Source organism: Didymosphaeria variabile, assembly GCF_027946475.1.
Source record: "Didymosphaeria variabile strain IMI 356815 chromosome Unknown scaffold_1, whole genome shotgun sequence".
In the NCBI taxonomy this organism is placed as follows: Eukaryota; Fungi; Ascomycota; class Dothideomycetes; order Pleosporales; family Didymosphaeriaceae; genus Didymosphaeria; species Didymosphaeria variabile.
Genome location: NW_026611620.1, coordinates 923436 through 947827, shown reverse-complemented (window position 1 = coordinate 947827; position 24392 = coordinate 923436). Strand labels below are relative to the sequence as shown.

The 24392-nt window shown below is 53.2% G+C and overlaps 9 protein-coding genes across 9 annotated transcripts; 5 read left to right on the top strand and 4 right to left on the bottom strand.

Moving 5' to 3' along the window:
* Positions 1-288: 288 nt before the first annotated feature.
* N0V89_000285 (uncharacterized protein) lies at positions 289-1401 on the bottom strand (the record flags this gene model as incomplete). The annotated part of the gene is made up of 1 exon (XM_056209109.1): positions 289-1401. One exon carries the CDS (start codon positions 1399-1401, stop codon positions 289-291), a length of 1113 nt encoding a protein of 370 aa, XP_056075931.1.
* Positions 1402-2180: 779 nt separating this feature from the next.
* Positions 2181-5452, top strand: RSC9 (Chromatin structure-remodeling complex protein rsc9; the record flags this gene model as incomplete). The annotated part of the gene is made up of 4 exons (XM_056209108.1): positions 2181-2281; positions 2340-2555; positions 2608-2852; positions 2901-5452. The coding sequence occupies 4 exons, from the start codon at positions 2181-2183 to the stop codon at positions 5450-5452; spliced, it is 3114 nt and encodes a 1037-aa protein (XP_056075930.1).
* A 781-nt stretch (positions 5453-6233) lies between these two features.
* Positions 6234-7241, top strand: N0V89_000283 (uncharacterized protein; the record flags this gene model as incomplete). Its single annotated transcript, XM_056209107.1, has 5 exons — positions 6234-6400; positions 6471-6591; positions 6649-6711; positions 6769-7037; positions 7094-7241. The coding sequence occupies 5 exons, from the start codon at positions 6234-6236 to the stop codon at positions 7239-7241; spliced, it is 768 nt and encodes a 255-aa protein (XP_056075929.1).
* Positions 7242-7493: 252 nt separating this feature from the next.
* DPH2_2 (Diphthamide biosynthesis protein 2) lies at positions 7494-8996 on the top strand (the record flags this gene model as incomplete). The annotated part of the gene is made up of 2 exons (XM_056209106.1): positions 7494-7498; positions 7637-8996. 2 exons carry the CDS (start codon positions 7494-7496, stop codon positions 8994-8996), a joined length of 1365 nt encoding a protein of 454 aa, XP_056075928.1.
* Positions 8997-9005: 9 nt separating this feature from the next.
* Positions 9006-9400, top strand: DPH2_1 (Diphthamide biosynthesis protein 2; the record flags this gene model as incomplete). The annotated part of the gene is given in 2 exon segments (XM_056209105.1): positions 9006-9011; positions 9026-9400. 2 exon segments carry the CDS (start codon positions 9006-9008, stop codon positions 9398-9400), a joined length of 381 nt encoding a protein of 126 aa, XP_056075927.1.
* Positions 9401-9754: 354 nt separating this feature from the next.
* Positions 9755-10773, bottom strand: N0V89_000280 (uncharacterized protein; the record flags this gene model as incomplete). The annotated part of the gene is made up of 2 exons (XM_056209104.1): positions 9755-10303; positions 10768-10773. 2 exons carry the CDS (start codon positions 10771-10773, stop codon positions 9755-9757), a joined length of 555 nt encoding a protein of 184 aa, XP_056075926.1.
* Positions 10774-10925: 152 nt separating this feature from the next.
* Positions 10926-11929, bottom strand: N0V89_000279 (uncharacterized protein; the record flags this gene model as incomplete). Its single annotated transcript, XM_056209103.1, has 2 exons — positions 10926-11662; positions 11764-11929. The coding sequence occupies 2 exons, from the start codon at positions 11927-11929 to the stop codon at positions 10926-10928; spliced, it is 903 nt and encodes a 300-aa protein (XP_056075925.1).
* Positions 11930-12918: 989 nt separating this feature from the next.
* Positions 12919-15779, bottom strand: ATG13 (autophagy protein 13; the record flags this gene model as incomplete). Its single annotated transcript, XM_056209102.1, has 3 exons — positions 12919-15345; positions 15397-15492; positions 15543-15779. The coding sequence occupies 3 exons, from the start codon at positions 15777-15779 to the stop codon at positions 12919-12921; spliced, it is 2760 nt and encodes a 919-aa protein (XP_056075924.1).
* A 2953-nt stretch (positions 15780-18732) lies between these two features.
* N0V89_000277 (uncharacterized protein) lies at positions 18733-23752 on the top strand (the record flags this gene model as incomplete). Its single annotated transcript, XM_056209101.1, has 3 exons — positions 18733-21853; positions 21902-22019; positions 22069-23752. The coding sequence occupies 3 exons, from the start codon at positions 18733-18735 to the stop codon at positions 23750-23752; spliced, it is 4923 nt and encodes a 1640-aa protein (XP_056075923.1).
* Positions 23753-24392: the final 640 nt, after the last annotated feature.

The window sequence follows — 24392 nt, the reverse complement described above, 5'->3', positions numbered from 1 at the left end:
GTGTGATATCTGATATGTGTTCTATCGTACATGAATGCTGATGCTAAAATCAATGTCTTCATCGTCTCAAACATGGTCATTGATGTGGCCTTGCATTGCCACTCAAATGACAGATATTCTCAGAGCGCGTTTCACTTCGCCATATAGTGTACGCTAATGCGAGATCTGCCCGCTAATAAGGACACATGAAAAGAAGGAAGCAGGAGCGTGATTGCTGGAAATCATGACGTCGTAGAGATATGCTGTCTTCGCAACAAATATTAATTTCGAAGGTGGTGGTCTGCCATGCTACTCGAGCCCTGTCCCAATCCGCGCCCAGGTCATCTGCATATCGTCAACCAGTGTAAGAAAATTATCGTCCTGTAGGTGCTGGAAGATGAAGTTGTTGAGCTCACTCAGGCGGGCGTCGTTCGACTGTTGTGCATACGTCGCGAGCTCTTCTGCGTGCTGCTCATTATTACCCTTAGTCTGCGGAGGGCTCGAGCCAAGCATGTTTATGTCAGATCCAGGAGGCGTGGCAAGGGCGACAGACGTCTCAGCCTGACTATGGCTATTGGTGACGGCATTGAGTAGATGCGTAGTTGCAGTGTTGTAGCTGCTTGCTGGTCTTGGGGTGGTCGGTATCAGGACCGGAGCGGAGCTCATCATGTGCTGCATAGCAGTGTACGTGTTCTGAGTAATTGCAGACTGCGGACGCATTGTGTCTCTAGCATTCAATTTAGAGCCCGCTTCAGCCCGTAGCCCAGCCGCTTGGCCCGTGAGGGTTTTGCTGATGTATGTCGGCTTCCGCAGAGGAGCAAGCTCCGCACCGTGGCTGCTCCCTGTTTTCGAATTCGGCCTCTTGATACCTGCAAACTTCGATGCAGGCATCCCAGGTGGTCCCATCATTGCGCTGAGTGGTCGGCTTCCAGGCCTGGTGCCGGTTGAGTCTGCCGTATCTAGTCGCTCGAAAGGAAGCTCACGGCGAGGGGGGAGGTCGCTCGAAAGGATGGAATTTGCAGTATCTGGGCGAATTGAAAGTGGGAGGCGGCTACTCGGCTCATGAGTCGACAAGGATGCAGCTGAATCAGGTCGTCGAGAGCTTGCTGTGGAGCTAGGGTCGAAGAATGAAGCAGTCGACGGGCGTAGTCCTACATCTTTCAGGTTCTGACTCGGTGCCGAAGAATATGGCACAGCGGTACCAGGTCGTTCACTAACCTCCGATAATTGAGAAGGTGGGCAAGCTGGACCACTGCGCTGCGTTGAGGTAGGAGGCACTGCGGACCGTGACTTCTGTGTTGGGGTGAACCATAAACCCAGTTCACGAACATGGTCATAGGCAACATCGAAGTCCTCCGACGATGCGAACCTGAGCTGAATGCGGCAAACCTGAATCATCTGGTCAGATAAGCTCCTAGCCATTGCATGCGTCAATGTCACCTTGTTGGCTTCCGGCAAGTTGTATCTGAACGCTAGAGACGGGGTGCTGGCCATGCCAGAGATGGGTAGTTGGGCCGCCTCGTTCGACACATCGATACCTTGGCGATGCAGCTTCTCCACGACGGGCCTTCCGCGTTCGATCAAGTCCTGAAACGGTACATCATACTGGTCCGCTCAATTAGCATAGGTAGGTTGCAATATGCCGGAGACACTCTGTTTCCGACATTGCTTACCAACACTTGCGATGCTTGCAAGATCTTCATAATCACGGAAGGCTCCCCACGGGAGCGAAATGTATCAAACACGACCACGAGCGCATTCGTCAGCTTCGACCAGCCTCCTGATGGCGGGGGCGCTCCCGCCAATGCATCCTGAGTGTGTAGAGCTGCTAAATTGAAGGTGAGCATATTGGAGGTAAGTCGTCGGGTTAGTATGCGATCAAATGATGCCACTCTTCTGAGAGTCCTATCTCATCTCGGATGTGTGAGAGTGAGGTGAGCGAAGGTCGTTGCGAGAAAAGGAAGCAATGCACAATTCACAGTAGGAAGGAGCTAGTCACGTGAATTATGGCCCGTGCACACCCAGGCTAGGCGCGGTGGGAACTTTGGAGCTCGCATTCTGATGTTCATCACCATCGCGAACGCGCCGCGCGCAATCACCCGCGAGCTTCCCGCACGAGCAATTGCGCTTACAGCCCCTATCGCGACACGTTAATGCCTCAGCGAGTGCAAGGTGCAAGCCCCTAGGAAGGCGTACCCTACATGGCGCCCAAGGACAAACAGCCGCGCGAAGAATCCGTTGAGCGCACCACTGAATATGAAGAGTTCCTGGACAAATTAGCAGTATACCACGAGAAAAGAGGGTTCGTGCCCCGTTTGCGCATCGTTCCAGAGCGCAGCCGTGCTGATCTGATCGCGTAGGACCATCCTCGACCGCGAACCCAAGATCGGCAGTCGCCATATCGACCTGTTGCGCCTGTACAAGCGCGTCAACGACGAGGGTGGCTACGACAAGGTTTCGGATACCAAGGGCAATAAGCTTGCCTGGCGACGCCTGGCGGGCGAGTTCCTCCCTGGCAGCGCGAACCTAACCACACAAGCGTTCCTAATCAAGACAGCTTACTACAAGAATCTCGCGTACGCTACACTTCACCTACTACTGCGCGCAAGCGCCTGACATATTCTACAGTGCCTACGAGATATCGACTATTCACAAGCGCGACCCGCCGCCCAAAGAGATTCTAGAGGACGTGTCTGCAAAAGGCGGCGATCTGTTGACCCGTACCACTGAGAACTACTTCCGTCCTCTTAGCAGGGAAACAGAACGATTGCGCGGCGACGACGAGTCGGAAGATTCGGAAGGCGACGGTGAAACGAAGACCCCGCGCGAAAACAAGATGGACGTGGACGATCCAGGTAGCCAGGGGCGACGCTGTACGTGACCTTTGTCAAGTTCAATGTCCTTCACTAACTGTGCGCTAGCTCTTCGCCATGCTCCGCCGCAGCGTGTCCTCTTCCAACCAGAGGTCTCGCGACGAGAGACCCGCCAATCCACTGGCAATATCAACTCGCCTCAGCCCAATGGCGTCTACGGGAGCAGCGGAGCTGCCATGACTATCGCCAACTACGAGCCGCGGACGAATGTCCCTTCGAATATGAAACCCGTGAACACACCGTCGAACAATCCTGAATACTTTAATCAACTGAAGAGAAAGTACATCGTCAACAGGAAGAACAGGCCCGTGCCGCTTAAGGGCATGATGCTCCCTGGTACGGGGTTTCCTGGCCCAAACATATATATTAGGGCCCTGCATGCGCTACAGTCAAAGGAGCCTGAAGAGGAGGCTTACGCTTTGCACCATCTGGTCAAAATTTCGCACGAACGTGGTGACAAGTATCGCTTTGACCAATTCCCTGGTTTGGCTGAGGCACTCATTGAAAAGATTATACAAGCTGCGTCTTTGTACTACGACGTCCAATGGGAGATATCGTATGTTGAGGAAGATCTTGACAACCCAAGCGTCTTGGACGGCCTTAGCGGGACCAAGGATCTCTTGCGACGGATACAATCGCTGCGGACCTTGGACAGGCGAGACGATCTATTGCCGGATGAAGAGGCGAAGTCTCTCAATATGATCAACGAAGCAGCTCTCATCTTACGAAATATGGTTATGCTCCAGGAAAACGCCTTCCTTGTTTCAACGATACCATTGACGAAAGATTTGCTTGTGATCCTGCTTAATCTGCCAAACCATCCCACAGCGAACGAATTGCAGCATTATGCGCTGGAGATCGCGGAGCAAACAACAAAATTTTGGGATCTGGAAGCCCAGAGTCCCTTGTACCAATCATTACTTGCTCAAGTTGATTGTGATGATCGTGGAAAGATCATAACATCATTAAGAGCGCTAGGCCGGATCGCGATGAACCTCGAGGCTACCAACAAGCTCACTGGTGCCCCCACAAAAATCCTCAAGTCCATCTGTGACTGGCTACTAGTCGAAGATGAGGAGCTTCGGATTGCTTGCCTGGATTTCCTTTACATTTTCACTGGCTTCGCCGATAACGTCCAGATACTGGTCGATGAGATAGACGTCGAAGTCCTCGTGAGCCAACTGGTTCGACTGCTTCAATTTGGCGCTCAAGCTTTTGAAGAGCGCCGGAATACCCCAAAGGCTTCAAAATCTTTATCGCATGCGGATGATGCACCCAAGCTATCTTCTGCCATAATAGAACAGCTGGTCGCTCTTGATGAGCCCGAACGCAGTTCGCAGTGGCTACGAACGTGCTACGAGGAAGACTCCACAGGCGAGATCACCCAGATACAGCTGTGGACTGCGTACAACGCAGCCTTCTCAGAGATGATGCCGAACAACCCATCTTACAAACAGCTCATGCCGGCGAAGGACTTCATTACGAATGTGTCCACAACCTTTGTGGGTGCTCAAGCGCAAGTGATCACAACAACCAGTCCACCAAAGTACACGATCAAGGGCATTCGCCCTCGCTCGGTTCCGGTGGACCCTGCAACCAAGAAACCCTATCTGCGCTGCTGCTGGCATCCGCCAAGCCTACTGAATGGCGTCTCAGACAGCAAGCATTCGACAGCGAAGATCGAATGCGGTGAGTTCACATCTGGAGTCAAAGCCATGTGGGAGCATGTAGTGTCTTCGCATTTCAAAGTACCGCGCGACGAGTCCGGAAAGTGGCTGTTAGAGCAAAAGCCGGACATCAACATGGAGAACGGTGATGCGATCAGCACTTCCAAAACAACCAAATACTTCTGCCATTGGGGTGGATGCACACATTTCAACCCTGACGGCACAGAGTCCGCTTATGACGCGGGCCAGCATATCAAGACGCATCTCCCTGATACTGGCCTCTTACACGCCATCCATGCCAAGCATAACCGTACGCCATCAAACTCAGCACCGCTCACAACGTCCGCACAAGTCCGCCATGAGAACTTTCAGCCGCAGTTCAGCCAGCCTGTGGGCCTAGGCAGCTTAGGCATGGGGGCAAGGCATAACGACAAATTCGGACATAGCGACCGGCCTGTTCCGACAGCTCAGATGCCCGCTCAAACGCCCGCACCCAATTTTAGGTATTACAACACAGTGACCGATGAGACGAGTGATGCTGCAGGTCTCCCACTGTCATCCATTTTAGTCCTTCGAAACCTTGCACGCCAACTTGGAAAGCTCCCACCGCCCTCGTCTGTACACGAGATTCCCGATTCGCCTGCGCACAAACGCACGTTCAGCGAATCGAGTCCAGATCACCGACGAACCACTGGCGGGAAGAAGCCAAGGCTGAGCGACGCCGCGAGGGAGAATAGAGATCGAGATATTCTGAGGGACGAACAAGACGAGCAGGAAGCAAGAGCTGCTGGCTGGGTTCCCAGAGTCTTCACACCTGTGAAGGAACAGCTTGGATTCGTAATGGCGCACAATTTGACACTGAGGAACTACATGGGGCCGCTTTTCAGAGCCATTGCTGAAGGCGGGGTAACAAAAGTCACTAGCAATGCGTAGCAGGTACGATATATGTATGTTGGCGTTCCGGAACTCGAATTTCTGAGTCGAGCGGCATAGTCAGGTTGGCGTTGTCGGTGTATGCAGCGCGAGTTATGGTGGATTCTCTTTTTGCCTCAGGCCTTGCGTCCAGAACCGACATGGTTGCAATACCTGCGACCGTATCGAGACTTCCCCGTTCTCTGATAGATTAAGCATCCAAATATAGTTGATGTTGAAGTGTCTATTTTTAGTGTCTTTCTTGTATTTTCGCAGTTTCTACCAAACCCAATCTTGTGAAACCCTCGCGATACACATTCTCGCATAAAGCCGCGACCCACTTCTTCCCCTCACAGGCATGTCAACACCACATAATCTTACCTAAATCCAACAGTAACTCTACCTACAGGGCACTGTCCAACCTCCGCTTACTGTAATTGGAATGGGTGGCCAGACTAGCTCGCGCGAGATCGTTCATGCTGTTCGAGAAGCTTTCAATCGGGAACTTGTTTATCATGGTTTGGGACTCGGGAGCAGACATCCGCACGCCATCACGGCACGCCAAACGGCATATGTCGCGATCAGAATTATAGTGTAGCCTTACGATGAAGGGAAACGCGGGCTAAGGCAAAGAATACAAAAGCTTCAACGCACCATCATTCATCTTGACAGGGCAGCTCGTTGGCTATCAGTCAATTTACCATACTTCGATACGTTTCTTTATTTAGAAGCTGGTCTTCCGCTCCTTGCAACCTTTTCAAGCATCGGTTTCACTTCATCTTCTTTATTTACGCTGTACAAGATGAAGGTCGTTCTTACGCTCCTTGCTGCCTCAGCGCTTGCGCAGGGCTTTGTTATCGACTTCGAGGCTCCGAATGGTAACGCGAAGCGTCAGGCTTCTACGGTAGTTGTGTCGGCTGCTCCTACTGGAGCGTTGCCGATGCCGCCATCTGGAGCACCTTCTCCTCCGTACGTGATCCATGATCCATGGGTCATGCCAGGCGTGGCTCTCCTGAAGAAGGTAACTAACTGTTGACAGCTCCGGAGATCCTACACCTCCTGCACCGCCTCCAGCTCCCGTAGGCAAGGCGAACGACCCGGCTCCGCCAGCTCCTGGAAACGAGACTGCTCCGCCGCCGCCACCTCCGTCCGGTGCTCCAGTCCGTACTCATTGGTCCGATAAGAGACCTTGGACAGAAGACTGACATTGTCTCCAGCCGCCACCTCCTGGCAACGGCACCGCTCTCCCATCGCCTCCCTCGGCTGCGTCTGGTGCTCCGGTATGTTGCTACAGAGACAGCTTAGGAAATTAGAGTGAACACTAACACTAGTTCTAGCCACCACCACCCGCTGACCCCGCCGCTCTAGCAGCCAACGGCACAGCTCCTCCACCTCCTCCACCCCCACCGGCCGTGTCTGGTGCTCCGGTACGTTCTCACTGGGTCCATGGAATCATTTCCATGGAGAAGACTAACGTTTCTTCTCAGCCACCACCTCCTAGCAACGGCACCGCTCCCCTTCCCCCTCCAGATGCCAAGGGAAAGGGTAAAGGCCTTGCAACAGCTGCAATGGCCGCTGCGGCTACGCCTCTGGCGCCACCTATGGCGTAAGTACAGTTGAAGACCTACGATGTCATGAATAATGCTGACGACTTTGCTCCAGGCCTTCTGGTACTCCGCCCCCACCTCCTGCTAATGGTACGGCACCTGATGTGAAGGGCAAGGGTAAGGGCAAGGATGACGTTGCTGCTCAAGGTGTGGGTGTGAAGGCAAAGGCTCCTACTAGGCGTAGCATTCTTAAACTGTTCTAGACGGAATATTCAGAGTTTGATATCCCGCGGTATCACAAGCCCAGGCCGTATTGTTTTGCTTCTCTTTGATATTTTTGGGCGAATGTACGGATAGAAGAAGGGTCACCGCTGTATTGGGAGCTAAAGTTTTGAAAAACCTCGAAGGGACATATCCCAATTGTTTCCTACTGTCGATATGGCGGAGCCATCTATACATCGCAGTTCACATGCGGCATTTCGGAGCCAATGGATAATTCAAAAAATGAAGTCGCAATGTCGTTTGACTCCGTTGTAGTCCTTTTTTGCTGACTAACGCCCCTCACCTCAGTCGAATGACATTTTGCCCCACCACTAGGTACCGGTACGCGCGACCAAAAAGTTTCGACCCCGCCAAACACCGAATTTCCAATAACCAGTTTTTTACAACAAACAATGGCCGCGCACGCCCCCGAAACCGCGCCCGTCCTCTCCACCCCTGATACACACGTCTTCGAAGATCCTACGCCTACGGTTGATATCTCGAGTTTACCAAGGCTGAACAACGAGCAAATCGCGCTCACATATGAGATTGAGCGCACGGTGAAGGACATCAGAGAGGGAAGATGGAAGAGGATCGCACTCCAGTTTCCGGATCGGATGTTAGTGGATGCGCCGAGGGTGTACGAGTCACTGGCGAAGGAATTGAGGGGTGCGCGTGAGAGAAAGGATGAGGGCGCGACCGGCTCAGGTGTCGATGCGAAGGCTACGACAGGAAGCAACGAGGTCGCAGAGAAGCTGGAAAATCTGGGAATAAACGAAAAGACGGATGGCGAAGAGGAAGAGAGGTTGTTCATACTAGCTGACACGTCGTACGGGGCATGCTGTGTTGACGAGGTCGCGGCAGAACATGTCGATGCGGACGTTGTCGTGCACTACGGACGATCCTGCCTTTCGCCACCTTCAAGATTACCGGTAATATATGTCTTTACGGAGCGGGAACTGGATCTGGAACCCGTGATATCGACTCTCAAGCAAACGCATCCGAGTAAGGACAAGAAACTCATTCTTATGGCGGATATTCCTTACTCGCACCACATACCCACGCTCCACGCTCGCCTCCGTGACGACGGCTACACAAATGTGTTCGCGACCGAAATCATACACAATCCAGGCAGTCTCTTACCAAACCGCACGATCCCTGCGGAAGCGGAAGACTCAAAAGACGCCCTTCGCGGCTACGACCTCTTCCACATCTCCGATCCACCGCCATCCCTCCTCCTCACCCTCTCCTCCCGCGTCGCATCAACATACATCTACCCCACCGACACCCCCACACCATCCGCAACCCTAGCCTCAACATCACTCGCTCTCCGCCGCCGCTATGCCCTCCTCACCTCCCTCTCCTCCGCCTCCGTCTTCGGCATCCTCATCAACACCCTCAGTGTAAAGAACTACATGCACATTCTCTCACACGTGCAGAAGCAGATCGCTGCCGCGGGAAAGAAAGCATACACCTTTGTCGTTGGCAAGGTCAATGCTGCAAAGGTTGCAAACTTCAGCGAGGTGGGTGGCTGGGTGGTTATCGGGTGTTGGGAGAGCAGTCTGATCGAGAGCAAGGAGTTTTGGAAGCCATTAATAACGCCCTTTGAGCTGGGGATTGCGCTGCAGAGTGATGACAGTAGGGTGTGGACGGGGAGTGGGAGGCCGATTTCCAGAATGTTTTGGATGGGGAGAAGGGGAGGCCGGAGGGGGCCAGAAATGAAGACAGTGAGAAGCGTAGGGGTGAAGAGGAAGTGACAAACGGCGATGATGGTGCGGATGGGGAGTATGACTCTGAAGAGGAGTCCGCGCCGCCGGAATTTGATCTAAGGACTGGTCGCTATGTGTCACACTCACGGCCGATGCGTACTACCACACCCAAGATCAATGGTCAGTCCAAGGCTCAGATACAAGATGGTAAGGCGACGCCCGCCAGTACCGCGTTGACAAAGCGTGCGAACGGCCATTTGGCACAGATTGGTGGAGTAGTATCACCAGGTGCCGAGTTCTTGCGTGAGAAGAGGACGTGGCAAGGCTTGGGAAGCGACTACAGGGATGAAGAGGAGAACGAGGCAGTGAACGGGAATGCAGCGAAGATGGAGGAAGGCAGGAGTGGGATTGCGAGGGGGTATGTCGTTGGTAAGGAGGATAGGGTGCATTAACCAAGTACGATGGATACATTGGAAGGCCTTTTCAAGAAGAGCCGTGCAATTAGATTACTTCTAGTCCATACCGCATCCTCAACCTCCGACTGGCGCTGGCTTTACATAACTGTCCTGAGGGCGAACTTCCGCAGTACAGTGCTCTGTCCTGGGCATGGTGAACCGGCTGGATAAAGATGCCTTTGACTGGAATCAAGCTCACCAGAGACCTTATCGAATGCCTCTGATATCTGCCTAAGTTGAGAGATACATGGTGTTGCATCGACGCTTTTTATATAAACCAGCACATTTCAAAGACTCCGGGAATTCGCAAACTCCAACCGCTTCCGCCAGCAACACTACATTGGCGCCTCTCTAGAGAACTGAAGACGAATGCACCCCTGGGATAGTCCCCACCACTGTCGCCATGTACATTACCCACGCCCGCTCAAGGTCCTCCAGTTGCATCTTCTTCTCATCGAGCGAATTTTGCATCTCTCGGTACTTATTCTTGGCCCTCTCAGTAATTCGTTTCCTTTGAGCCTCCACATCCTGGACCTGCTGCTTCAACGCCATCACCTGCCGCTCAAGCTCCGCATTCCTCTGCTGCTTGTCGGAGTTCTGCTGCTTGAGCTCAGAGTGCTGCACTCTGAGCCTAATGTTTTGCTGTTCGTGCTGCTCCAGTTGCTGGTGTCTAGCTTTCAAGCTGTCCATGGTATCAGCCAACCTGTTCAGGAGCTGCGCGTTCCCCTGATCTTTCCAGGCGCGCTGCCGTTGGCTGTCTGCCGCTTGTTGGTCCAGTCGCGGTGTTTGAAGAGCACGGAGGCTCGCGGCCCGAGCCGCATCGAAGTATGCTTGGGCTGAGATGCGTATGTTATTGGACGAGAGCGTGTCTAAAGCGTCGAGAGGTAGGCGTGTGCCATTCTGATGACATTGATGATATTCGTTGTAGAAAGTGCGACAGTTTGTGCATGCTTCAGGCCTGGGTACAATTTGGGGTAATGGATTGGGTAGTCCATGGGTGGAAGGTAAAGGTCGGCTCGGCCTGTTGACATAAGAAGCTGCATTCGCGTTCATGTTGAGGCACTTCGTTGAAACAGAGGGCAACCGGCTGTGAGTCAAGGGATTGTCTGGTGGTAGCTGATGAGGCACATGAAGCAAGTTGAAAGCGCATCCCCGCTTCTATGTCCACCAACGCAAGCTTCGACGTATGTAATCTCCAATCATCCTTGGCTACCTAGTCAAATCGAGGCCATGCTTTCTCTGATGGTTGTCATCGTGAGGTACGGTCGGCTCCACTCTCCGTTCGAGGTGCCGTTATTTCTCTTATCGCGTTGGCAGACTCCATACTGCAACTCGACGAACCTTTGCCCAATTAGCTCGTCCACAGCCATGATTTGATAAGTGCAATGCTTGTGGAATTCAGAATCTGCTCTAAGCCCACTGTACCCTTTGCCTACTATTTGAGCAGTCCCAATCTCCTGAAAGTGGAGGCTCTCATCCTTGCCTATCCCAGTAGCCATATCTTTATTCTTAACACATCCCCCTAGAACACCATCGCTCCACCATCAACAATGATGTCGGTCCCATTAATATACCTCCCCGCTTCACTGACCAACATAACTAACGGCCCCGTCAATTCCCAGGGATGCCCCATCCTCCCAAACGGATTCCTACTGTTCCAACTATCCCTTGCTCTCTTCAATCCATCGCCCTCATTTAATATCGTATCCATGTACCCAGGACTCAACGAATTGACCCTAATACCCAATCCACTCCATTCTGCCGCCAGGCTCTTCGTTAGGCTCAGTATAGCCGTCTTAGAGGAGTTATACGCGGCCTGCGGCTGTGGATAGTTCGTGTGGTGCGCAGAGATAGAGGCGGTGAAGACTACACTCCCACCCGTCCCTTGTTCCCTGACTTGTCTCGCAAAAGCCTGCGCGCAAAGAAAACCCCCTGTAAGATTAATATCGTGGGTCCGCCGCCATTCAGCGGCGCTCATGTCGATGGCGTGCGTGCAGCCGACCACGCCGGCGAAGCAGCAAAGGATGTCTACGCTGCCGAGCAGCTTGACGGTGTCTGCGAGGGCGGAGGCGATTTGCGCGTCGTCGCGCACGTCGACGGCTTCGGTGATTATCTTGACGGAGGGGAATTTCTTGTGCAGGGCAGTGATGGCGGGAAGGGCTTGGTCGGGTTTGAGGTCCCAGAGTGCGAGGCCTGAGACGCCGTGTTCAAGGAGGGCAGTGGCGGCTTCGAGGGCGAGGGTACCAGCGCCGCCAGTAACTGTGTTCGTGGTTTAGCTCTCATTCTCCTGCGTATCCAGAAGAGATAGTTGAGGATGAGATTGAGGGTGTGATCTGCGATGAATGGAATGGAAGGCATACCAATGGCATTTCCCTTGACCGAGAACCTGTGCTGTGCTCTCTGTGCCGTGGTTAAACCATCTGGTGGTAACCGCGGTGCCGTAAGAGGGTTGTCTGCGGTTGACAGCTGCATCTCTGGCAGCTGTCTCGTAGTGAGCGAATCTCTGCTTTCGGGGTTGTCTGGCATTATGGAGGTCTTGGATAGTAATTGCAGCCTTGGAAACGTAAATTATTTCGAAAAATACGAAGCAAGGATTGGGAAGCCATTGTTTTGTGAGATTCGTCGCAAGTTCTTATAGCAACAGCTGCTGCTCGGAGGTTGACCCGGCCCCCACTACACGTAACGCGTGTGCTGTGAGAGGAAGGTCTTCCGAGTAAAAAAGAGAGAAGGTGTGCCGAGTGGGTCGCGGCTGCTGTCATAGGCTCGGAGGGGGTCACCCTCGTCGGTGCGCACAGCTCCGAGTGTCGAGTGTCAGTCTTGCACTGTTGTGAATAAGTTGAGAAGATGGTCAAAAGCTGTTCAGTTGCGTAGAACACTCTTCTGGAAGCAGGAAGGAATCTAGTGACGTCACTGTCGACTGATTGAGGAAAGGAACGGTGCAGACGTTCTGGCAAAGCGCCTTCCGGATCCTTTTCGAATACAATCCAATCCAGCCGCAATCACTTTTAGATTTTCAGGTCAAGGTTGAATGAGCTATATTCATCTCTTCTCAGCTACCTAGCACCCGCCTTCGCCACGAGCGGCAAGGCAAGCTCGATGTCAAAGCCACTACTCCATATCCCAGACCCAAACCAGCTATGAGTCTATAGACAGCTCTCACACGATATACACGAATACCTGGGTATCCTTTCCAGGTAACGGTGCTCCCAGCTTTGCAAAGCACAAAACGCCGGCTTCCTAACCAGCGCCATTCAAAAAACCAGATACGCAATTTGAAAAGATGGCGAACAGATGTAGCAAAGACATGCGCACAAATCGCCCGCTCGCGATGGTGTGTGTATAGAACGGAAAGAGGAAGGCTCAGCGCAGCAAAGAACGAACAATAAACAATAGAGTATAAGGTAGGTGGGAAAGGGAGCCCCGACTACCCGCGCAACGGCAAGTGCTGAATAAAATACGACACGGCGAATACGATGTGATGATGTGATGTTACTTTTCTTTAGGACGAGACAGGGTCAACGGAGCCATGGTGAGCCGCGCCGGCCTCCGCTACCACCTGACCCGCCTCTTGCTTCTTCGAGACTCCGCCTAGAGCCAGCACCAATTTCGCTCATTTGGAACAGCAACGGCTCATCATCGTCGTTGGAGACGTTGCGGCTGGCGAAATTGTATCGACTTTGTCGTTCGGTGGAGCTCGTCCCTCCTGTGGTCAGACTGGTCGAAGATAGGTGAGAAGCATAGCCACCGCGACTTCTACTACCTCCAGAGAAGGAGCCACGCTTTGCAGGCAGGTTGGATGTTGACACAGGGCGCGGTAGCTCGTCCTGTGCGCCTGCAGTAGGCGGGTCGTGACTTTCGCTTGCCAGAAGCTCAGTCTGTGCAAAGAGCTCGCTCGGTGTAAGATCGGGTGCAAGCGCGCGGTCTAAGTCACGTTCGCGATCGGATTCGTCAACTGGGACGCTGGCTGATCGCAGGCCGAAAAAGTCAGGTTCGTCTTCCATGGCACGCTGCTGTTGTGCAGCAGAGCTAGATCTGCGAGGATGGTTCCAAGGTCGAGGCGAGGTGGGAATATCTATAGCGTTTGTCCCCTCGTCGCTTTCACTCCGCTCTTGCACATCGGCAACATCTTGACCGCGCGACGTGTGTCCAGGTCGACTGCGGCTCCGGCGTGGCTCGTATTCGATGATGCTGTTTGCGCTTAGTCGGGAAGGAATTGCAGGGGTGTGAGGCGTATGTGGTGAGATGGGCTTTCCTGGGGACGACGCAGTAGAGAAGGATGTGCCTGCAATCATAGGGGGAATGCTGGAGAGCTGACGGCTCGAGGACGAGGAGGATCGGTGCAGCATCATGGACGAGGAGACAGAGTCCGACAGAGTATTGTATGGCTCGCGCATCCGCTGATATTTCGAAAGTTGGGCGGTGGTTTTGCGCATAGATGCATCTCGCGAAGCAGTATCAGGTTTGCTGAAGCTTTTGAGGTCCTTCTTCTGCTCTAAAAGCTTTAAGAAGTCGGAGATATTCTCGTCGTCTGTCTTAACAGATCCTGAGCTAGCTCCCTCGCCCTCATTCAAATCACCAGAGCCACGCTGCTGTGATGAAGCCACACTTCCTCTCCCGCTGCTGAGATTATCGTCCTCAACTTTACTGCCCCCTCCAGATGAAAACCGGCTCCTGCGATGGCCAAAGCTGCTACTGTAACGTGCAATTGGCGCCGGTTTCGGTGAGCTGGATGCCGACGATGCAATCGCGGTCTCATTCGGCAGTGATGGTTGCCTGAGCGCAGTTTGGGGAAGAGCAGTCAACGAGGTGCGGTTGCGAGGCTGATTCAAAGGATTAGGATTGGGAGCAGTTGCTCGAGCCAGAGAACTGCTTGGTCTGCTGCCAGCGGAGCTTCCGGGGGACGGAGGTATGTACGAAGTAGGAGCGGGCGAAGATGATAGTGAACCAGCCTTGAAAGGTTGGAATGACACAGACGTACGTCTTTGATAAGATGGTGCCTCGGTAGAACGAAGGGACGACCTTGACCCTTGCGCCATGCGGTGATTAGGAGGCAGTTTTGAGGGCGGCGATTCGGTCGGTGACGACGAAGGCATGTCTCGAACAGCACGTAGAGCCGACATCGGGCTCGTACCAGTCGGAGGGCCGACCTGGTGGAATGTCGACATGCTACCATATGCCTGTCCCACGTCTGGAGTGTCCTGGGAATGTAGCTTGTTGACGGGGAGAGAGCCTGGTATGGTTTGGGCTTCCTGGTTCGATCGCTCGAGGTATGTGTTGTCCAGGCCCAGAAAATGCGAGCTTAGTAACGATTCTGAATCTTCGACACTAAACTCGCAGTTTGTGCGGTACTCGACAGAGATGCACAAGGGCCCGACGGGCGAGTTTGACGGCGCGAATACTTGCGCTTCGGTAACGCTTTCCGTCGATGGATACAGTGGAACACTTAGGGTATCCGGACGCGGACTCTTGAAGTCGCCGTTCGTTATTCGAAAGTTCAATTTCAGTGATGGATGATTAGCTGGTTGTTTGGCGATGCTCTTGTAGTATTTGAAGGCAGGGATGAAGCGGAGATAGGCGTAGAGGGACCGGAATAAGACGACGGCTTTCTTGTACACGTTCGGCAGTGGATCACTCAAGTCGGAAGGATGCACTGCGTGCTTATCACCAATATGGACCTTCCAGCGTTCCAGTATAAGCTGCGTGGATTTGCCCGCCCGGCTCGGAGGCCTTGACGGCTCGGAAGGCACGTTCATTGCCTCAGCAACATCCCATCTCTTACCCTGCTCGTCGTGGACGACAAGCGATTGCTTGTGGCCCAGGCTTTGAGTGTCCAAGTATATCTCGATGCAAAGCGAAGGGTGTTGACCGGCCACTGCATCCATCGTTTTCCACTCTTGGAGATGTGGGGTGAGGCGATCGGACTCATCGAGGACGACGTTGAACTACATTCGCGTTAGAGCCAGTCTTGTCTAAGTAAGGCTGCCATCACATACCCATTTATTTTGTCTGAGGTTCCCATCTTTGTTGAAGCTCTGGGGCAGTATTGTTCGGGATGAAATGATGGTGAGGGCTGTTTTGGTAAAGAAGTTCTAGACTTTGGTCAACACTAAGTTTCACAGCCTTGTGTAACGGGTCGTACCTGTATAACCTGGTTTACCTTCTGGTTATGTCTCTGATCTGCCTCCGACACTTGATCGGCGCGGCCTACCATCTCGCCGCTGTCGTCGGTTCCGCGATCGCTATAGGGGGCATAATCTGAATGTGGTGACGAGCGTTCGGACATGGGATCCCGCTGGTTGTTGGTTCGTGTAGGGTTGGTCTGGAGGTTGTTCGCCGCCGAGGCGGTCCGCGGCGAAGGGCGTGGGTGCTGGTACATGGTGAGGGAGGCCTCTAAAAGACCAGGGCGTGTAAGGCGGGAGGAAGTGTGGGCTAAGATGCAGCGCGGGGAATTATCGTCGGATTGAGTACAGGCGGGTACTGATGGGAGCCATCACGAGCGTGGCAGACAGCGTGCGGCTATGCAGTCGGACAGGTACAGTCAGTCGCAGATATCTTTCAGCAGACTGGTTCACGCGGTCGGTTTGGAACTATCGGCCGGGGAGAGCTCAGGCAACAGCCATAGTGTGCGCTGTTCTACAAGGTTTGGCGTCTAGGTATATGCGTACGGTGCCTGGCGCGGCGATAAGGTTGAGCACCCTACTAGCGGGGCTGGAGAGCGGTTGCAGGGCAGCAGGGTATGCAAACGATGTAGGAGGCCGCAGAGGGAGCAGCTTGGAGTAGGGCGCGATGGCACTGGGCCGGCAAAGATGGTGAGGATGGCGATGTGGGAGTCAGGCCGTTGGGGCTCGTGACATGAGCGTATGACGGAGCACTGATAGCAATATGCCCTTGTCTAAGCTCGCGCCGAAGCTGGCAAAGGGATGCAGGACGAGGTGCCGCGCAGAGGAGATGCGAACGGCGATGCAGAGGCAGGCTTTCGGGAGCAGACCTGCAGCAAGGTGTAGGGCGTTTCGTCCTGACTTGTCAACCGCCGGTGACGAGGATCGAGAGCTCGCCCTGTAGCTGGAGGTGCGAGGAGAGCAGCCGTTAAGTGATCCGAGCATCCGAGCTAATGCGACAAGGATATGGGGGAGCAAGACAGCCGACGCCCGCCCCAAACCCGCACCTCGACTTGCGTGCTGCTTCTGCTTGCGTGTGCACACAACTCATCCGAGAGCTGTCGCGCAGAGCGTCGTCTCAGCCTGATCGCTTGCCAGGTGCGTGCGGAGAATGGCCGGAGCGCTGACCGGTTCCTCGCGGCCTACCTGCCCTGGACCTTGGTACGCCGCAACGGCCGGTGAAAACGACCTGGTGGACGTTGCTGGCGGCTCTGCCAGCAGCGCCGTTTCCGCGCGCCAATCCCTGCACAGCATAAAGGCGCCTTTGCTGGCGAGCAAGGTCATGGTCTCATGCTCACCGGCATTGCATCATCTTTCACCATCTTCTGGAATCCTGGATAAGACAATTGACATCGTACTATGGCCAATTCTGAATGTCTCTGTGGACATTCTGGACATCCTTTCGACTAGAATGCATCTGCCTCAGGAATCGCGGCATAGCGATATCGCACCCATTGCTGCCTACTCGTGTCACAGTGGAACTCCAGACCGCACGATTGGACATGTCTTCGCCACCTTCTGCGGACCTTCTCTAAGAGCTTAGCAGCATGCAGGACACCGGGAGTATCCGCCAAGTGTTGCTGACCTTCTCCAGGGCTGCCGTTGGGCTGGTGTAATGGGAGCCTAAAGTTTACCTCTCCTTTGGTAGACGAGCATGAACTCAATGAGTCTTTGATTCTGCTGCCTTCTCGAATTCGACTCTCCGAACGGCAAGAACACGATTGTGGGATAGTGCTCAAACCCTTCTTGTCGGGCATCGTTCTCACAGCTTGTCTCCGCAGTGGCTTGCAGTCCGGACCTCAACTAGCCGATTTACCTGGGGCTGGTCATACGTCGTGCAAGACCTTTCTGCCTGCCTCTTCTATAGCTCGCGATCTCGGCCTAGTATTGCTAAGCTACAAATACTTTCCACTTTAAGCAAAAGCTCACCGTAGGGCATGACGTACGATGCTGCTAGAAGTCTCTCCGCATCCACTATATCTTGACTCTGCCCACCCGACAATGTCTGATCGATTCATTGTCTTGCGACTGGGCCTTCAAGAGACTAGCACCCTCGGCAGGTATAATTATGACCAGCTCACCAATTCCCGTGGACAAGACCACCGGGACCTACCTACCAATATTTCGCGCGAGCAGTGGTAGATAAAATGCATCGCAGCAGGTACCCAGATGCCTTCAGATCCTCAGCTCAGCGTGAATGTCGATCATCGAATTACGCCTTGGTATAGACATATCAACTGGAGGATCAGTCCAACTCCAACACGCTTAGCCGCCAAGCTGCATACAGACGTGTTCTGGATGTTTTCTTCACCGCTAATCCATGCCTGTGGAGACGAACGTGCGCATCTTTATATACTCGGCAACCGCCCGAAACAACGTCTTCTCGCAATTCTCTCACATGAGACTGCCCCTCGCGCCAGTTGACCTTCAACTTTGGTCCATAGTAGCTCCAGAGTGTTGAAGTTGCACTCCCTCCAGAAGATGCAGCTCGTGGTGGGCTGTAGCTTCCCTGATTGGTTGGCGCGGGACAAGTCGCCAGTCCATCCCACTCGCACATTCGCCGGAATGTAGCCCTCGATCTTCCGAACGTTGTGACTGTCGTATACATACTTATTACCCCTCGCCCGCGCGTCTCTAAACCTGTAGGAGTCATTTGCGATTCATTCTGACTCACAAAGCTTAGCTGTAGTACGCGAACTTCGCCTGTGCTCGCTATCTGTCCCATCCCGGTTTCGTCATCATAGACTCCACGACCGTTCGTCCGCCGACCATACCCCTCGCAACAAACACCGCGCACGCCGACTGAAAACCCGAAGCTACTTCCGAGGTTTTCTTCGCCTAGGTTCCACCGCTGTAAAACGCCCTCTCCCGAAGTACTTGCACGAAGCTTCCAGTCCATCGCGCACTCACGGGTTGCCACATTGCGCCAAATATCGCCGCCACTTCACGACAGCCCCCCGACGCGCTTCCTGCCCTACACGGCCTTACCTCTACATATCCCGCAAAGCATATCATCGTATACTACACCATCGGTCGTTGTCGCGTCCGGTGTTTCTCAGGAGTCTTTCCTCAGCTTCGCGACCAGCACCTTTAAACAAGCTTTGGTCCTAGAGATCATAGCGAGGGGCTACTTGTCGAAGCAAAAGGATTGCTCCTCGTTCTCCTTGGCACATGAGTGGATATCTCTGGAAGCATTACTTTGAAGATGATGTCGATAGCTTTCGACATGTCTTGGAATCTGCCGCCCATACTTCACGTACAGGAGCACCGAAAGGTCCTGCTGGCCGACAGGGTGGAGTTCATGGTGCCGGGTTGAACAACAGTCCTGCGAGCTACGGAGCCTCGCCACTTCTAGGCGCCAAAGGGAGGAAGATACCCGGTGGCGCTGGTTTGACGTTGACCCGTTCGGATATCAACAGTCGCGATGGCATGGGCATGACGATACTACATCACGCTGCATCCACTACCACCGAGAATGCCATTGGTTTTGCACAGGCTCTGCTTGAGCACCCGCTGGTCGACTTATACATTCAGGATGTGGAGAATGGTTGGACTCCACTGCATCGAGCTTTCTACTTTGGAAACATTGCGATTGCACGTCTAATCCTCAATCGCGATACTCAAGACATCCTAGGCTACGGTTCTATAGGGTTCAATCAACATGCTCGAGGTCTCGTTAAGATCAAGGATAAGGAAGGTTACGGACCATTGGATTTATTCTCCCTGACCATCAAGGATCGCACCCTGAGGCCAGAAGTTGGATCTACCCCCGAGGACGATTCCGACGACGAGTTTGCGCAGGGTGACAGTGGTGATGGGGTCGACGATTCGCGAAGACGCGTCCTCGCACCGTCAGTTCTTCTCAATGGCGACGAGGTGTATACGTTTGGCAGCAACAAGAACGTGACCTTAGGATTTGGCGACCAAGATGATCGTCAGTTTCCTGAGCGTGTCGTCCTACGACGCCCTGATCATTTGCTGCAGAGATTCTATCGGGAGCATCGGGAAATCGAGGCTCAGAAACTCGCTGCAATAAACATGAGTCTTCAAGATTCTGGCTTCCTTCAGCCCTTGGCAGTTACTGACCTCCCAACGCACATTCGAAATACACCGCTTGTCATTCAAGATGTGCAGATGTCGAAGCTCCATACGGCGGTTCTCACGACTGACCCTATTTCGAACCTCTATGTGTGTGGACATGGTCCTGGTGGCCGACTAGGCACCGGAACAGAAACTACACGATATCAGTTCACTTGTATTGAGAGTGGTGGCTTGGGAAAAAAGAAGATTGCGGCAGTAGCTTTGGGGCAGAACCATACTCTAGCGATCACGGATGAGGGAGAAATCTACTCGTGGGGCAACAACGCCTATGGCCAGCTAGGATATTCTCTGCCGAAGCCTACTGTTAAAGACGATGATCCGATTTCAACAATACCTAGGCAGATATTCGGTCCTCTGAAACGAGACGCAATTACAGGTATCGGAGCCTCCCGAATTCATTCGGTTGCACATACATCTACATCTTTGTACACCTTTGGCAAGAATGAGGGTCAGCTAGGAATTGTTGATTCCGATGCGCGCTCATTGGAGATGCAGATCGTACCACGGAAGATCGCTGCATCTTTGTTTTCTTCGCCAATCAGCTCCGCATCAGCCATAGATGGTGCTACGATATGCCTTCTAGAGAACCGTGAAGTATGGGTATTTGCTAATTACGGCTACGCACGATTGAACTTCCCTCTGGATGGTTTCACCAACAATTTCTTGAAAGAAAGTTGGCTCACTACCAAGTACGATACCACGCCGAACAAAGTCAAAAAGATAACGTCTGGCGGAGATACAATATGTGCCCTATCGAGTTCCGGCGAGGTGTTCACAGTTGCAGTAAGCCGCCGCTCCGAAGGCGGCCAAGATGCCAGTACGTCTACAACTAACCCGAAGCAAATACGCGATGCTCTGTCGACACCGAACCGCATTTGGTCGGCGAAGCAAGGTCACATGGCTGCTCGAGACGTGGATGTGGATCAGGACGGTTCAATCATCTTGACTACCGAAGCCGGAAGCGTTTGGAGACGTACGAAGCGAGCAACTATCAAGAATACGGCTGCCACTGCTGCGGCTAAGCAGAAGCCCAAAGACTACAAGTTCCAGCGAGTGCCGGGGTTGACGCGGGTTACGGCTGTGCGAGCATCTGCTTTTGGCGCTTACGCTGCGATTCGCAGGGATTGTGATGTCACCAGGTCCCAGATTATGACGGACGAGCCTACACTCTGGAAGGACGTCGCGCCTTTGCTCCCGTTCTATGATTTGTCGAACTATGAGGAGGACTCGAACGACGAGAACCCTCTTCCAAGATTTTGGCAGCGTCCTTCCGAAGCGCAATCTCTACGAAAGCGAGTACTAGAGTCGAAAGATCTGGAAAAGGAAGTGATGGAGATGTTGGAACGAACACTACCCTCCTCAGAGAACACTTACGATATTCAACTCGGCACGACACTTTCCGACGTTCGCATACCTGTTCACGAGTTCATCGTGTCCAGTCGAAGTCGCGTCTTCCGGGATGCAATGGCCACTTTCCGTGCCCAGGATGACGGTCAACTAGACATTAGCGAGTTGTTAGAGATCCGAGAGATCGATGGCCGTGTAACAGTGATCTTCCATGGTTTGGATTTCCTCACTGTCTTCGATCTAGTCCTCTATTCGTACACCGACACTCTTGTTGATTTCTGGAACGTCACGCGATATTACCCTCAGATGGCATATAGGTACCGCACTGTGCGCACTGAACTTATGAGGTTAGCAACACGACTGGAGCTCCGCCAACTTGAGCCAGCTGTCCGCCAGATGATAACTCCAAGAAAGAGTTTGAACCTTGACATGACAGTGGCTATCAAAGAAACATCCTTTTTCGACAGCGGTGATATGATTGTTGAGCTAGAGGATGGGGAGATGACGCTCCACTCTGACATCCTCTGCCAGCGATGTCCGTTCTTTGAAGGTCTTTTCAGAGGTCGCGCTGGGGGCCAATGGTTGGCTGGCAGACGCACAGAAGAATCGCAATTGGTGCGAATTGACCTCACCCACGTTGATTCGCATGTATTCGAATTGGTTGTGCGCCATCTATATACCGATGCCGGCGAAGAAATTTTCAACGATGTCACAAGCGAAGATCTGAACGATCTTCTCGCCTTGGATGAATTGTTGGACCACGTTATGGATGTCATGTCAGTTGCGAACGAGTTAATGTTAGATCGGCTATCGCAGATCTGTCAGAAGCTCATCGGACGCTATGGTAAGCTCGTAACCTGGTAATGAAGCATTCGAACTAATAGAATCACAGTCAATGCACGGAACGTTTGCTCACTCCTCGCGGCCGTTGCACCTAGTTTAGTTGCAGAATTCAAGGATGCTGCACTTGAGTATGTGTGCCTGAGCATGGAAGCTGTCATGCAGAACGGGTCAGTGTCATCATCCTTTCGTATCAGTTCACACGCTGATACACTTCAGATCTTTGGACGAGCTCGATGAAGACCTTTTATCAGAACTGGACCATGTCGTCCGCGAAAATCAATTAGCATACCTTCCCTTTGCGAGAAGCGGGCGGGCGGAAGCACTTCTATTCGACAAGTATTCGGAGCTTGCTGAGAGGATTGAGCGAGGAAAGCGTGCCAAAGTGGACGCCATCGTCCTCTCCAATAAGTTCTCTGAAGCCGATGGACTCATTTCATCGTCTTTCCGGGCGCAAAGCCTAGAAGAGCTCTCTGTGTCCCCCCTTAGACAACGCACCCGCCGGAGAGCATCCCGAGAAGGGAAGCTAGAAGCTGAGAGCCCCGTTTCGACACCAGCCTTGAAAGCGAAGAGCTCCGTAGCTGATCTCATGTTTGAAATGTCAGATGGTGACGACGATGAAGACATAGATACCGCCCTTCGCCAACCACAATTTACGCCAGCAGCGGCGAAGCAGTCGTTCCCTGACCAAATTGGATCACCACCAGTACCATGGTCTAGCGCAAGGGTGGACGATGGCCAGTCGTCGCTTGCGGCATCTGACCACATGTACCCCAGCCTTGGGTCTCAGAGGTCGAAGCCTTCGCGAAACGTTCCTGGAAGGACACCAGAGCGGCCATGGGGTCCTGCACCCTTGGCGGCAACCAAGCTTGATCTGAAAGATATCATGTCGCAGACTGCGGTCGGTACCCCTTCAAATTTGACGCTTGGCCTTTCCCAGCAAGAGAAAGAAAGGAAGGCTTCCGGATCAGTCCACGCGAAAATGTCACAAAAGGAGCGAAAACGTGTACAGCAAGCGCATCAATTTGGACAGGCGGCGACACCTGAAAGAGCACAGCCTGATCCGCCCACGGTATCGCCATGGCAAGCGAAGTCTCACCGGAAAGTTACTGAAAGCCCTGTCACTACTTCCGCACCACCACCTCTTCAGCCTCCTAGGACTTCGAGCACACCTCAGTTGACAATGCGTCAAACTGTTGCCAATCGCGGAGCAAATTCCAAGCAGAAAGAACAGGACAAGGGCCGTCAACCATCGCAATCAACTCCCGGAAACACACCGTCATCCCAGAAGCTCACCTATGTTGCCGCTGATCCAACGAACGCGGACCGGGGCATGTCAGTCTCGACAACGCCGATCCCCACGCCTCAGTCTGTTCGTCACATTCCTCTTCCATCTCACTCACCAACCTCGCCAAGTCAACACATGAGTATGCACGAGATCCTTTCCCTGCAGCAAGCCGAGAAGGATTATGTCCGTGAGGCTGCAGCCAAACGAAGTCTGCAGGAGATCCAACAAGAGCAGGAATTCCAGCAGTGGTGGGATCAGGAGAGCAGGAGAGTCATCCAGGAGGAGGAGCATAGAAAGCGCGCCCAAGAGAGGGCAGCTAAAGCTAGCAGGGGCCGAGGAATGGGTAGGGGTGGGAAGCCCAAAAGTAAAGGCAAGGATAAGAAGGAGGGTGACGAGCAGGATCCAGGGAAAGCAAACAGGGATGTCAAGCAAACACCATCTGCCCCTGAGACCTCCAAGTCTACACCCACGCCGAAGCAGGATGGAGCAGACAAGGGAAAGTCGAGAGGGAGAGGAGGTCAGCGGGGTGGCCGTGGTGGTGGACGAGGAGGTCGTCCTTATGGCCATCCAAGAGAGGCATCCACGCCGATTGTCTCCGCCTCTTCGAAACAATGAGACATTGCGTTTGAATGGATTTATTGAGCCCTTGGCTTCTTGTAAACTTTTTGTGCATTAGACGTATATATCCCTGCACTATAGCAGCGTATTGAACAACTCACCCCTTGCCTTCTGGATATACACCATGTTGTGTCGATGTTGCATAATGAGCCGTCTGGAGGAAGGCACGTCGCTCCTCCTGCCCGTGAACGTGGAGCCTGGAACTCAATTTCGCGCCACACGCCAACTGTATGCAACGACCAAATCTTACACATCTAGCATGCTCGATCGATCCCTTCAGTATGTTTCCAAATCTACAGAACCGCTTCAATATTACTCCGGTAGCACAAGGCTGTTTTGAAACCGGTCCGAGCTTGCCGCTTGTACGATGTGCGAGTTTGCCTGTCATGCAGTTCGCCCGTCAGACCAAGCCACTCCCATACGAGAGCAATATACAGACAGGAGATTATTTGTGATAGCCACGGTACTGCTCTGCTTGAAGATGTACGAAGTTTCAAACAGCCGTCAGCGTTGAGCTTGACACAGCGCTTGTCATACGGAACCATCTCCGCAGGCCGAGAATTCACGGGACGGGAGCAGATAGTAGCCGATTGAGGCTCTCCCTCACGATCACGCTAAGATGACAAGTTGGTTCTCG